General features: G+C 37.8%; 1 protein-coding gene across 2 annotated transcripts; it reads right to left on the bottom strand.

Moving 5' to 3' along the window:
• Window positions 1-353: 353 nt before the first annotated feature.
• Window positions 354-12682, bottom strand: mdu (mitotic spindle positioning protein meduse). 2 transcript variants are annotated; one of them, XM_028183826.2, is made up of 2 exons: window positions 12459-12682; window positions 354-3943 (listed from the first exon to the last, which is right to left on the bottom strand). In XM_028183826.2, exons 1-2 carry the CDS (start codon window positions 12465-12467, stop codon window positions 3056-3058), a joined length of 897 nt encoding a protein of 298 aa, XP_028039627.2. In that variant the 5' UTR covers window positions 12468-12682; the 3' UTR covers window positions 354-3055. The 2 variants fall into 2 exon arrangements, with proteins under 2 accessions (XP_028039627.2, XP_089590795.1); XM_089734669.1 differs by lacking the exon at window positions 12459-12682 and adding an exon at window positions 4993-5318.
• Between the last annotated feature and the right edge of the window lie 1868 nt (window positions 12683-14550).

Consider the following 14550-nt stretch of genomic DNA (forward strand, 5'->3'; position numbering starts at 1 on the left):
TTATAAAATATAAATGCAATTTTATAAGTTATGGTGTTTTAAACATTACGTCTTGTAAAATACTCAGAAAAGAAACCTACTCGATTTAAAATACACAACTTTTACATAATATACAAAGACGGTACAGACACAAAATTATCTTAAAAAAATATTGGCAACTTTAGATTTGTATTTGTAGGTTTATGCAGAAAAAGCCGCTTGTGTATATCCGGTGTGTGTCATAAATAAATGTATCAAAATAATGTTCTAATGAATTGAGGTTTGAGAACCACATATTATTCAGGTCCACCCTAAAATTTTATGGTGCTCTGTGCGGAAAAGGTATAATACACTATAATAATGAAAAAAGATAATTTTATTTTCAAAATAATTTTATTACATCAAAAAGAAAACCCTAAGCAATAAATTAACATTTCATTTTAAATTTCAAAACTTTATAATTATCTTTTAAACTAACCATTTTTTTTGTAATAAAACTGTTTATATTTAGGAATTTCACACTATTCTATTACATTGATATAAATAATATATTATTAGGCGTGTATAACTTCTTTATAAAGTACAATTTAATAAGTTTAAGGCAATCTCATATCACAATGCTTAACTTAAATTTATTTATTTATGATATTTACTAATTATGTAATAGGTGTGTCACGAAACTTTTAAATACATAAAAAGTAGTTTAAGGCATAAAATACACATTATCATGTACATAAATACATAATAATTTAAAATATTCGTAGCAACATTTAAATCGGAACTGTTGTGAAAACTCTTTTTGTAATATTCGACAGAGCAGACAGAGAAATTTCTAAAATAAACAAGCAATTCAAATTCCTTAATACCTGGCACTGTTCTAAATGAAAAAAAAAAACCTAAATATCTTCTTATACAATATTGCAACAATTAACTCTATCAATCTCGATCATAAATCTATCAGTTAAATTTAATTGACTGAATCATATTATTATGCTAAAAACACTATCCATATCAAAGCTACAAAAGCCTTAGTCTCCAGATTATTAGAAAATAAAACAAACATGACTGAGTGTACCGTAGACAAAAATGTAACATCAAAATAACCACCACAGATTATACAACTTGAACCTCAGCCTTCCCTGTATAATTTCTAAATGTTTTCGATTCTGTCCAAAACACGAAATCCAAGGTCTTGATAATTTAGAAGAAAAATAAGTAATTAAGAAATATTTTACATAAGTCGGTAATATAAAAAAAATTCAAGATTACTTTAAAACTTTGAAAGTAAACACTGCAAAAAGATAAAGATGTTTTGTTTGTAATAGACTAACAATATTAGCAGTGTGAAAGCCATTTACACATACTAATGTTGACAAAAATACAAATTCTATTTGAAAAAGAATCTTGAGAAATGTAAATTTGACAATCATACCAAATTTTAAGTTGAATTTTTCAGCGAATGTGGTATTTGAGACTGAAAACTAAGTTATCAACTGGTTGATAATTAATTTATAAAGAAAAAAGTACGTTGGTTATTCAAACGACCAAACATTTTATATTTTGCTGTGTTTTCTAGTTAAGTCATTTGTTTTCAATAATAATTAGTGTTTTCTATGCTAAACAATCAGTAAGTAATTACTATCTAATCTAATCTTCTATAAAAATACAAAGAACGTGCATAGATACAATTAATTTAGTCTAGAGGTGTCTTTAAGGGTTTATCAATCATCATCAACTCTAGAAACTTCTCAGTTTGGGTAATTTAGCTAAATTTGACAGTTCGAGTTTTAAAGCAGTTTCGATTTTATGTATCAGCATAACCTACATAATGTTTGATTCCGAGTATTGTATATATACAAAACAAATGTTATTGTTTGTGTGACGTATTAGCAAACAATCCCAAACTCTCAGTAATCGAGTTTATTTGCACAGAACCTTTAACAATTTGGCAATAAAAACCATAACAATTTGAACATTAGAATTTTGAAAAACTTTATATTAATTAATTAATTTATTCGTATTTCTAAATTAGATTAAGGCACTGACTATTTGACACTACTTTTTAATTCTAAAGCGATCCAAATTAAATTTGAATCAACAATGTATATTTAACTAAAGTTATCTATTAGGGCCATCGCCGCGCATAATAAGTGCATAATTAACTGTAATACCGGATAAGATTAAGTACAAGATGTTATTTTTATTTTTTCGGAGGCCCGCTTCAAAGACTTCCATGTGTTTTAATAATCAGCATCCAACCACCACAAGCAAAAATCCCGTAAGACATTTCGTTAATTCATTGTGAGTTCCATACCGTTTTTCTACTATTTTGTAACAAAAAAAAATAAGAAAAGGATAAGGAAATACGTAGTAAAATCATTTTTAAACAAATCATAAAGCTTCGTGTAATCTTTGTAGCATTGTAAGTAACGTTCGAATTGTTTATTCTCTAACAATAACAAACTCAATTATGTTTAGTGCTCAATCGCAGTCGGAATCACGCCGCTGTAGGCCACCGTGCCACCTGTGAACTCACGGAACGAGAACAATAATGAGACCCGATTCCAAGGCGTTATTAAACGGCTATTAAAATAGTTTCTTGTTTGTTTCCCACAGTTGAATAAACCACGAGCGACGCTTGCCGCGACGTGCCGCGCTGGAAAGCGACAGCAAAAACCACGCGGTTTTTCAACGTATTTATAGGTGACAATGAAACAATAGGAAGAAACGAACGCACACAGAAGGCGCGTGCGGCGGCCGCTTTCCAACGCTCGTGATGATCGCGACCATAACCATCATTTGCATCGCGAGCGAGAAAATTAATTGATTCACTGTTGATCGAGTGAAGGCGCACCGAGACATTCGTGGAATTTGTCCGTTTGCCCGATTTCGGATTACGGTAAATCGCGAATTCCAAGGCGGCGCGCACTCGCGGACCCGTTACTACACCACCATAGACGCGACACCTCGATCGGAGCTCCTCGGAACTCGCTTTGAGTGGTTGATGCTTACGAACACGGTACGTACACGATCAGCGTTACACACTTTAGAACCCTGGCTCTGCTCTCAGGTTAGGTTAGGCAGCGCCGGCCTCCTGTTTCTGTTGTATCATAGATTCCCATTGCTTTATGAGCCGAGTGGAACTCGGAGCGAGGAACTCTTCACCGGGTGCAAGCTCGCACAGCTCGGCGAGCGACTTGGCTGGCTTGAGGCTGCCGGGTGAGTCGTGTCCCGAACTATTTCTAGGTGATGGCGATCGTATGTCTTCGTTCAGAGCCTCATAAAGCTCCCCTATTGACTTAGTAGCTTTAAGTTTTCCAGGTAAAGGAATTTCCTCATCTTCTGATTCGGAGTTTATCTCATCATCGGTCAGTTCCAGATCAAAAGGTTTCTGTTTTTTCCTCATTTTCTTCAGCTCTTGTTCTCTGTCTTTCATTTCCTGTAGTTCCTTTTGTATCTTCTCTTCCACGGGGACGTATCCCTTCCGTACTGGTTTCCCTTCAGGCGTACGAGTTATGATAGGAGGGGAAACTACTGGTGCCAATACTGGAGTCGAGGGGAAAATAAGGGGAGGGGCGATGGCCGTATTCGGTGTTGAGGCCGCATTTGAAGGCGGGGGCAGCTTTCCTTTGCTGGCTATAAATCTTTGCATTATTCCTTTTGTACCGGTCTGCGGAGTGAACCGGCGCGTGTAACCATTTGCGGTGAGGGCGGCAGGCGCTGCAGGAGTCGAGGGGGCGATGGGCCCTAACAAATGTGAAGTGGAAACCGCTCTGTTGAGGGTCCGCGATATTTTCTCATCAGCATCGCCGTTCATGTGTCCATTCTGATGATTAACGTCAATCGTAGATTCGGACATAAGCCTGTTGACTCTGAAGTGACCTTCTTTAAATTCTCTTTCCCTCTCTGTGACTTCGATGATCTCTCTCTGGATCCTTGACAGCGGATCTTCTTTCAAAAGTGACTGTAACAATAGAAAAGCATAAATTAAAAAAAACTTGTGATTCAATTTTCAATCCTATTTTACACAGAAATCATAACAACGTCGCGCGATTTTACTTTGACTTAAGTATTTTTACAATTCACGACGAGCTCAATGACATTCCATATTTGTGTGACACTACCTACCGCTTTGTGAATGCTGACACTCAACACGGGGCACGAGACGAATCGTGTATGTGGAGAAAAAAAAAACTATTATGAAATGCTTAAGATAGTTATGACGCTGATGTCGAATTCTGCGGGCTTTGGAGTTTAAGCTTTTCAGATATTGCGCATTTGTCGCACTCACACTGCGACATGATTCAGGGTAAATGATCCATACTGATTAGCACACCTACCCATCCGAGCGTGGCTGGAATAGGTCCTAGAACTATCAGCAATTAGGTACGGAATAAAAATCTGATCAACAGCTAAATGCTGATTTATTTCTTAGCTCAAGTTTTTATTGAATATTTTAATAACCCATAACCGAAAATTACAATTTATGCTTTTTGAGTTACACTGCCGTGAATTTTTTTGTTAATAGACTTGAGCATTTACCGTTTTTCCGATCCAGGGGCAAATACTATTCACAGAATTAGGTCTATTAGATCATATTTAATTGTGGACTTCTTCCACAATGAAATGAAGGGTATCGTAAAATTAAAAGAAGTTTTTTCATAGCGTGAGACCGTACGGCGGGTAGCATCTCCAGTGTAAGCTTTTAAATATTCCGAGTAGGGAGGAGGATAGGACCCCATTACAACATAATTAAGACTTCGGCCTCGACAGGGCGTACAGCTGTGAGTAACACTTGTCCAATAAGAAACTCCAATAGTCCGCGTTCGATTACAACTTATGACGAGTTCCGTGATCAATTTCACAGTTAAAATTCAATGCGAATGTTCAAATTGAATCCATTGAAAATATGATTTTAAAGCTCGAGTAAGCAAGCCTGAGTTGATGAATACTTTTGAAATAACTGAATAATTTAATATTATGTAATTATTAATAAATAAAAACGATAATTACCAAAGACAAGCAATAGACGCTGTGGCTATTTCGCAGATTCATATTTGCAAGTAAACCTTTGTCCTCAGAGCGTTTACGCAATAAAGATCTTGTATACAACTGAGCAGTATTAAATTGATAATTCGTACCAGAATAAAGCTATTTATTTATCTTTAATATTATTATCCCACGCTAGAAATAGAGGAACCGGGTACGCAGGATTAAATCGCTGTAGACATAGACAGGACGGTGGTACCAGCTCGCAAGGGATCATAACTCGCTCTACTGCAATACTGGTATTGTAAAACCCGCCAAATTTTAATTTCATGTTAATGAATATATAGTACGTATTGTGTGTAAGTCGGGTTCATGAACCGATTCACCTTTCAGCCTTCTCACTATCTTTCTGTGCGTGCGTTGTTTATTTTGGTAAATAAGATTTAAATAGAATGTTTGGTTCCTAGGAAAGAATTGCAGCTAATTTAAAAGCGTAAGCTTTGGCTGTAAGGGTTTTGTTTCGTTTGCATCGCATTCCTACATATCTATAAATTAATACGTGAAGCAAAAACTTTGTATCCCTTTTTACGAAAATTGCGCGGACGGAGTGGTATGAAATTTCCCAAATTTGTAGAGAATATAGAGAAGGAGTGCAGAATGTTAATATTTTATTAAATTATGCATAAAATATATGTACATAAAATCAATAAATAAAAACACACTACTATGTATTTGACACACACATGCATGCCTATTATTGGTTTATTTAGAAGTCGTCGTGGCCTAACGTATAAGACGTCCGGTGCACTCGTGTTGAGCGATGCACCGGTGTTGGAATCTCAGGCGGGTACCAATTTTTCTAATGAAATACGTACTGAACAAATGTTCACGATTGACTTCCACGGTGAAGGAATAACATTGTGTAATAAAAATCAAACCCGCAAAATTATAATTTGTGTAATTGCTGGTGGTAGGACCTCTTGTGAGTCCGCGCGGGTGGGTACCACCGCCCTGCCTATTTCTGCCGTGAAGCAGTAATGCGTTTCGGTTTGAAGGGTGGGGCAGCCGTTGTAACTATACTGAGAGCTTAGAACTTATATCTCAAGGTGGGTGGCGCATTTACGTTGTGGATGTCTATGGGCTCCAGTAACCACTTAACACCAGGTGGGCTGTGAGCTCGTCTATCCATCTAAGCAATAAAAAAATAAAAAATAAAAATTATTGTCAAACTTTTCTTATTGCTTATAGTCTGTGGTCAAATAGAGAATAGATTAAATATTGTTTGTCTTTAATAATATTTATCTCTAGACTCTAGAGTGTAGTCTTAGCGAAGCCTGTGATTATAGAAGTATAATAAATAGTCTTTGACAATAGAATCATAATAGTGTACAAACTTATAATTTCAATTAATTATAGTCGAATTTCGACTATCGGCGGACCCCACTAGTATGTTTAAATGTGTGTATATCTGGCATGACCCAGCGCTCATATGGACACATCAGGTGGAAATCCTGGAAATGTATAACGGCCTGATTGATTCGCAGCAAAAATACGTTCATGGCGGTGACTACTCTCACAGGCTTACATTAAGCAAGTACACTAAATCGCTGCCAGTATGTGCTGGGTACGAGTACTCTGGTCATCATATCATTCAGCACTTTATCACTCGCTATGAGTCTTAAAATAAATGTTATCAATAATAACGTGTTTTGAAAACCATTAGAAAATTTAATTACCCTTAATGAGTCATCTATTTACAAACATCTTTATTTATCTCAACATAATGAAAACATGTGTTGAATGCATAATGCAAGTGCCAGTATGAAATCATACTGCAGAAAGGTTAGGGTTTTTTGCGTGAGGTAATTACCACGTCATTATGTCTCCTTAAAAATTATTATTTGGGATATTCCAGTTTTATCTTTTAAATTTACTTTTAATCATTTTTACGATTTAATCTGTAATGGCGGAGCACGGATGCAAAGTACCGATTCAAAGCGTTCGAATTAAACTGAGGTTACCGGTTTTGTTTCGGTACATTCAGAACTGCGTCAATGTTTCCGTTTGCCTACACACGTCAGCTTGAAGTTTCGTTGACATTGGAATAACAGTTGTCCGTTTTTTTTAGGCGCGAATACATTTGTCTACACGGTAGTACCTAATAGACAAGTAAACCGCCCGTGCGGGCTCTCAATATACCACCAATAAAGAGACAGAGTTCAAATTTCTTTGGATAATATATAAATTCCAATAATAATATATAAATATTTTGTCAAGCGTACATCCCAAATTCGCGCACAATATCAGTAAGCGGCACTATACTTTGTCCTAAGCTTGATTAAACGTTTGGTCACTCCATTTATGTATGTCTGGGTCACCCTAGCTGGCTGGTATTGACCTTATCGATACGTGCAAGTATCGAGAAACGAGTTTTTGTTATCGATTTTAATGACTGATAGAGGTAATGATTTATTTCGTTTTAATTTTGTAGATAGTGAAATTTTATATGCGCTACAATATGTTGCTAAGAATATTAAAGCTTTGTTAAGTAAACCTCAAATAAGAAGTATTTTCGTAAATATCCCACGTAGCCAATAAAATACAGCGTTTTTTTGCCAATAAGGTAGTGTGCAAAATGGTTTTTAACGCCAAATGTGGCAACAACTATAGAAATATAAAAAAATAACAGCTAAATTCATACAAATTTCTAGTACCATCAGCAGGCGGCTCTGCTCGGCCCTGACATTGGCAGTGTCCATGTGCGTTGGTAATCACATGCCACTAAGCTCTAGACTCGTTTGTCCATCTAAGCATATATTTTTCCAAACGCCTTTAATGCAGTGAAGCACGAACAAAGCGTACAGAATTATCTAGAAAACATTAAAAATAAAATGCCCTTCGATACTTTTATCAGTTAATATAACGATAACATATTACAGATAAATTGATTCGTAAGAAACATTCATTTATCAAAGGCCGTTTTAACTTATGATTGAAAATGTATAGTCGATTGAGTAGGTTTTGTTTTGTGGGTGTTACGAAAATTTGGACGGAATATTCATTCATACAAAGCACAAGAGTCAAGCTATCTAATTAAATTTGAAGACGAGAGTTGTGACTGGAGGATGCGCGATGCTGGGCGGCAGATCTAGGCACAAATCGAGTACTGATCCGTGACCACGGGATGCCTAATTCGTCCTGTATTTTTTTTTATTTATCCATCATACCCCATGTTGGCATTATATATATGTTTTTGTGCCAATGTGGGCACAAAAACATATGAGTAAAATAATACCTAGTTTAATTGTTTTCTTTTTTGTTTTTGTTTAAAAGACAATCGATGAGAAAGCGGTGAGGTACAATTAACTAAAAGAGGGACTAAAACAATTTTACGGCTTAATCTCAATATTAGACGATAGTCATCCGTGAACAAAACTGTAAAATTTATTGTTTTTACGTAACGTATTGTTACTAATTGACCAGCGATCGGTCAATCATTGAACTTCAACCATACTGAGACACCTCTAGATCTATTACCGTTTTCTGAAACTCTTGATATAGCTGGTAGACAAAAAATTATTGACGAAGGAGAAAATATTGTTGTTGACAGACGAGAAAATGTCACTTAACTTCTTTGTCTATTACTTTTTAAATATCGCCTGTGAATAAATTATACGTTCACTGTTACGTAATCATACAACACATGCAAACACCTCTTGTCGTGGCCGCTGGAAACTACATACCCGACCCTGTAGACCGAATGGTAAACAGTCGACGTCGCCCAAAGCACGTCATTACCGATCCTCCTGATCCATTAATGGTGCTTTTAGGCATCACAAGCATCGGTCACCGTCCTCGTCGAACCCGTCGCTTGCGACGAAGGGCTCAACAAGTGAATTAACCCATAGACACAGCCCACTGAGTTTCTCGCCGGATCTTCTCAGTGGGTCGCGTTTCCGATCCGGTGGTAGATTCTGCGAAGCACTGCTCTTGCTAGGGTCAGTGTTAGCGACTTTCCGGTTTGAGCCCCGTGAGCTCACCTACAAACGTTAGGGTGAAGCTGAAATAGCCTCTCAAGGCTATCAGCATAGGTAGGAAAAAAAATTATCTATACATCTATCTATAGGTATATTTTGTACACAAGGGATACAATAAACATTAACTACATTTTGTCGAAGGCCTGAAGTATGATCAGAGAGAGAGAGAGAGAGAGAGAGAGAGAGAGAGAGAGAGAGAGAGAGAGAGTGTGACAACCAAACAACAATTTTTAATACCAACTATTGTGATTTACATGCAACCTTAGGATATATTAATATAAAGGAATTTGTATATACCTGCGTCATTTATATTGACCTAGCTGAATTTCCGGTTAAAATTCAACAATTACTTTATTATTTTAATCTTCAATTAACGTGGTACCTAATTAATAAATTTGTTCACAAAAACTTTCAACTGCCGGTAATATTATCTTGATTTGTTTTTTTTTTTTGTGTTTAGTGTAGAGCGGTGAATGGGCTCACAGCCCGCTTGGTGTAAAGTGGTTACCGGAGCCCATAGACTTCAAAAACTTAAATGCCGTCACCCGCCTTGAGACATGGGCTCTAAGTTTCAATTCTACCCCGCCCTTCAAACCAGATACCTTATATTAAGCGGTACTACAATGCCGCGACCTTGAAACATTAGTTCTAACTATGGTGTAATGGTTGATGGCTTCAGTTTACAAAAGGAGGAAATTAAATGGAATAATCAGACGACAATACTTCCATATGAGATGGGGAAGTAGCAGCAGCTCGAGAAGGCCAGGGTCAGAATCATGACATAACAATGTTTGGCCTCAATGCGTTATAACTAATCTTTCAAGTTATCAACTTCTATTGCTATTTTTGCTTACGTTTGTCTAACGCATTTATATGCTAAGCAATCGTTTTAGATTACAATATATAATACTAGCGACCCGCCCTCGCTTCGCTTCGGAAGTTGTAATTTATTATTGATTTCTCCACTATTTAATGGATGTTATTATACATATAAACCTTCCTCTTCAATCACTCTATCTATTAAAAAAAACCGCATCAAAATCCGTTGCGTAGTTTTAACGATTTAAGCATACTTAAGTATATAGGGACAGAGAAAGCGACTTTGTTTTATACTAAGTAGTGATGTTACTTCAGATATTGCAAAAAGTGCGTTAATATCGCAATTATTCATAGCAACTGAATCGGTATCTTGATTCACAAGTGTTTAAATGCAGACCCGTCAAGCTAAATACTTTATTTTTAAATTGTCTAACATGCTACTTCAAATTCTAATGTATTATCTGTGTGGGCTTTTCGAACATACGGTTTTAATGAAGAATTGATCTAAAACTTATAGTGTGAAGTCGAGACCGCAGGACAGAGATCGGTCATCGTTTTCGTCGAACCCGTCGCTCGCGACGAAGGGCTCGACGGGTAAATTAAGCCACAGACACAGCCCACTGAGTTTCTCGCCGAATCTTCTCAGTGGGTCGGGTTTCCGATCCGGTGGTAGATTCTGCGAAGCACGGCTCTTGCTAGTGTTCGTGTTAGCAACGTCGTCAGGTTTGAGCCCCGTGAGCTCACCTACTAGTTAAGGTTACGCTGAAATAGCCTCTCAAGGCTATCAGCTTAGGTAGGAAAAAAAAAGGACATAGAAGCAAAAGCCGAACCGACGTTCTGCTTCTAGCGCCGAGAAATACAAGCTCTATAGTTACACAGATTACAAGCTCTATAAACCGAATCAATGCTTACTAGTTGAATTGAATTCGTCACGGGAACCAGCGCTGCGGACAACCAGTTGTTTTGTCGTCCAATGGCTGTGCTCTGCGTAACTGTTACGGATCATGACCGATATTGTTGAATTTAAGATTTTATTATATACCAATTGAAGAAATGAGTGGATGAAGGGGTTAAGTACAATTTTTAAGATTTATGAGTTTTTACATTGAATGGGGGTGTTATGTGCCTATAAACCATATTAGACCTTAAAAGGCTATTTTTAGAAATTGCATGTAATAAAGGAGTTACGCACGAAGAAAAAGTACAAGTAACAAAAGTTTGCTGCCCGTTTTCTCAAAATTTACAAATTGTATCATATCCCCTTCATCCGCTCATGTCTTCAATTATAGATAACTCTGCCGTGTTTATACGACGAAACTTTGCTTGAGTCAAATTCAATTTATTGAATAACTAGAAAAGAATTAGTATGTTTTTATTTATTTATGCAGACATTTTTAAAGCCTTTTTTTTAAAGTGACTTAATTGTAAATGGAATCGATTTTGCTCGATCTAATTGAATTCTTTGAAACATTCACGCGGATTACTACCTTCGTCACTAGTGGCAGAACTAAATAGGCACAAGTATCACTGCTGACATGCCTATTTCTACCGCGATGAGGTCATGGATTATGGCTGGAAGAGTAGGACAGAAGATATCACTTATAATGTAAACTACTGTCTACGTCACAAGACGGGTGATTGTGTTCAGGTTGTCGTGTCTCCACAGACTCCAGCAACTGCTCAACATCAAGATGACACGTCTCTCATTTGACCAGCTACCACAGATATCAGAAACGTTTTAAAACCATTAATATTGTATTTTTTTTCATCTAAGCTAAGTCTACATTTGTCAACTTTTTGGAATTAGTATCCAACGGAGGCTAAAATATTCATGAAATAACATACTTATCTAAATATTGAAGGTAACTTAAAAAGGTTTACACGCTTGTCGTCACCCTATACCCAATCATATTTGTACTTAGGTACATTGATCTGAATAAAACTTATTTCGTACTGTCGCAACGAAATGGTCAGATTTCATCAATCATATGATTCAAGATAAGGAGATCGAATGTTGTTTGGTAAAGTAAACAAAGATGAAACTATATAGGAATATTGAGAATCGCAAACCTAACAATATGGTAGTTCCCATTGCGATACGAGGGTAGTTTTTGATGATTGCAAGTTGTATTTGTATACTTTGCCATAGAAATTTGTTTGGTATTATGAGATATTATATGTACTAATAAGTATTTAAAAAGGTTAGGCAGAATAAAATCGTCGAAGGTTATTAACGAGCACGATTAATAGCCAGAGATAAGACAATAGCCATGTATTCACCTACAGCGGGCACAAATAAACGCAAATACATCGAACAATATCGAAGATAATGTATCGGCGGGCAGCGTTATCAGATGTGTAACAGTACATTCGTGATCTCGCACACTTTTACCGATGCTGCACTGCGACCGAGCTATTACCGGGGGCCCGCAAAAAGCTTTCTACCGGCCCTCGTGTCGGCACACATTCCGACACACCGACATTGTCCGCGTTAATTACAAGGAGGTCGATCTCGAGCGACGACCCGCCATCGCACCGCTTACTTGCACTTATCCCGTGCCGACGACCTACGAACCCGCGGCTGAACTGGGCACGCACCAGACGTAAACTAGAACTAAAACAAACGGTACTCACGTCGCCCATGGTGAAACTCGTAACGCAATCCGATATCCGAATGGGAAGGAAGCTGATAATTGCACACAAATGTTTCACTGTTTCGACATCACGGCACCGACACCTGGCACGGTTCTAGTTTTGTGGAGCGTGCGTTGCGGAAGACGGACGTGGGCTGAGCGCTTACGTCCTCTGCGGAGACAGCCTCGCGAGTACAGACTACAGAGCCGAAGCCATATCACCTGGCCCGCTAATTGGCGCGAGAGCGAGAGGCCTCGACGGCGCTAAAACGTCAAAAGTTAAAAAGAGAAAGTAGATCCAACTTAAAACACCTGAGCGCTGTTTTAGCTACACTATTCTGTTTTAGCGTCAAAATTGTGAGCGCCGCGCCAGTTTGAAACTTGACCCTTGAGAACGGATTCACGCGCTATTGGCTTCCGAGGGCCAGACCTCCCCACAAATTGGGCAGGAAGCGGCCCTTAATTAAATGTCCTGTTAACTTTTTAATGTAACTTGAGTGGACTTCGTGCACCGTACAGTACGAACTCCTGACATTGTGAGGCTTCTTTGTATAGGCGCTAACTGTTGAGTAAACTTGAAAACAAAATTCATTAAATCAGTTTCGGATTTCTAGTGGTTTTCAAAATAAGGTGGTCTATATTGGTCACCGAAACTTACAGACATCACAACGTGATTACCGGCCCTTGACACTTGAAAACGAAGTCTCTATTGTATTGTATAACAGCTGTCCAACTCTTCAAACCGGAACGCGTCTGACAGTAAATACTGATGGTTAAGGTTTGTGTGGGTCCGCGCGCGCAGCAATACTAATAATTTCTATAAATAAATGAGAACTCCACTGCAGAGTCTAAGATTGGTACAGGTATGTATTCACGGTGATGCGTGTATTGGTACCAGTGCTTAATACCAGAGTCGTAATATGTTCTTTTGTCATTCTATGTGCGTTTTTTAACTTCCCGATTGCGTAAAAGTTAATTCAAATTTGTATGGAATAAGCTTCCCCTTCGTTTGCCGCTAGGGGCGCTGTTCCAACTTTTACGCGATCGAGAAGTTAAAAAACTCGCACTAAGCACACTGAGCTTTATAAACAACCCTTTCAACTTGTCTTCAGTCAATATAGCGTGAAGCAGTTGGTGCTGGTCGAAACTAGTTCGGGTTTTGACCCCGGACGGAGATCGGACGTCGGGTGTAAGAGTGCAGGGGAGTCGTTTAGTGGGTGGGCCCTAAAATTCTTTGGGCCCGCGGTCTGCTCCCAACACCTTGCAAATCGTCAAGCCCCACAAACCTCGTAGGATAGGCCCCGGACCGAAAAAAATAATAATGTCGGAACTAGTTGTCTCGGGCGACATTTGTTATATTTACATTTTATCAAACTTCAACTCACGACACAATATTCATGTTTAAACCCTCAACAAATGATGGAAATTTTATCGTAATTTTACGATTTTCGGACGTTTAAATTAGTTATTAACAGTTTTATTGGTAGTTGTATTTAGTACAGACGAGACGACACGACAAAGTGCGAATATTTTTTTACTTCAAATCATTTACACGATATGAACGAATGAGGTACTTACTACCTTCACTCATAAATTGGTTCTTTTCAAAAGGGATATATTAGAAAAAATCTCGCCTTTCAATATTCCAAATATCGGAAATAATAAAGTCAGATAACGCCTTACGTCTTACATAGGTGACGGGTTTGAATCAATTGCTCTGGGTTTTGAGAACGGATGTCACTTAATATCATACCAAACGATGACAGCTCGGAAGGTAGTTCTTGAGATATTGTTAACACTTTTTATTTTCGCAAGTAGCAGACATATTTAAAAGTAGTTTTAAGACTTAATATCTCGCGTTTATTAGTTTCGACGTTCGGAATACTTTACAGTTTGGAGGCTTGTAGAGAGTACTGAACGGCAGGCTCGCGGCTAGGCTCTGTCCCCGGCATTGCCGACGTCCATGGGCGACGGTAACCACTCACCATCAGGTGGGCCGTATGCTCGGCGCCTACAAGGGCAATAAAAGTAAAAGTTTAAGTTAAAAGTCGTCGTGGTCTAAAGGATAAGACGTCCGGTGCATTCGTATCTAA

This window comes from Bombyx mandarina, chromosome 18, assembly GCF_030267445.1.
Source record: "Bombyx mandarina strain Sakado chromosome 18, ASM3026744v2".
Classification (NCBI taxonomy): domain Eukaryota; kingdom Metazoa; phylum Arthropoda; class Insecta; order Lepidoptera; family Bombycidae; genus Bombyx; species Bombyx mandarina.

What these genes read in the sequence shown, in the direction of transcription:
- mdu (XM_089734669.1), bottom strand. Translation starts at nt 5,034, where the DNA reads ATGAATCTGCGAAATAGCCACAGCGTCTATTGCTTGTCTTTG. An exon ending in GCGTCTATTGCTTGTCTTTG is followed by an intron (nt 3,944 to 4,992) that starts GTAATTATCGTT and finishes CTATTGTTACAG; the next exon opens with TCACTTTTGAAAGAAGATCC.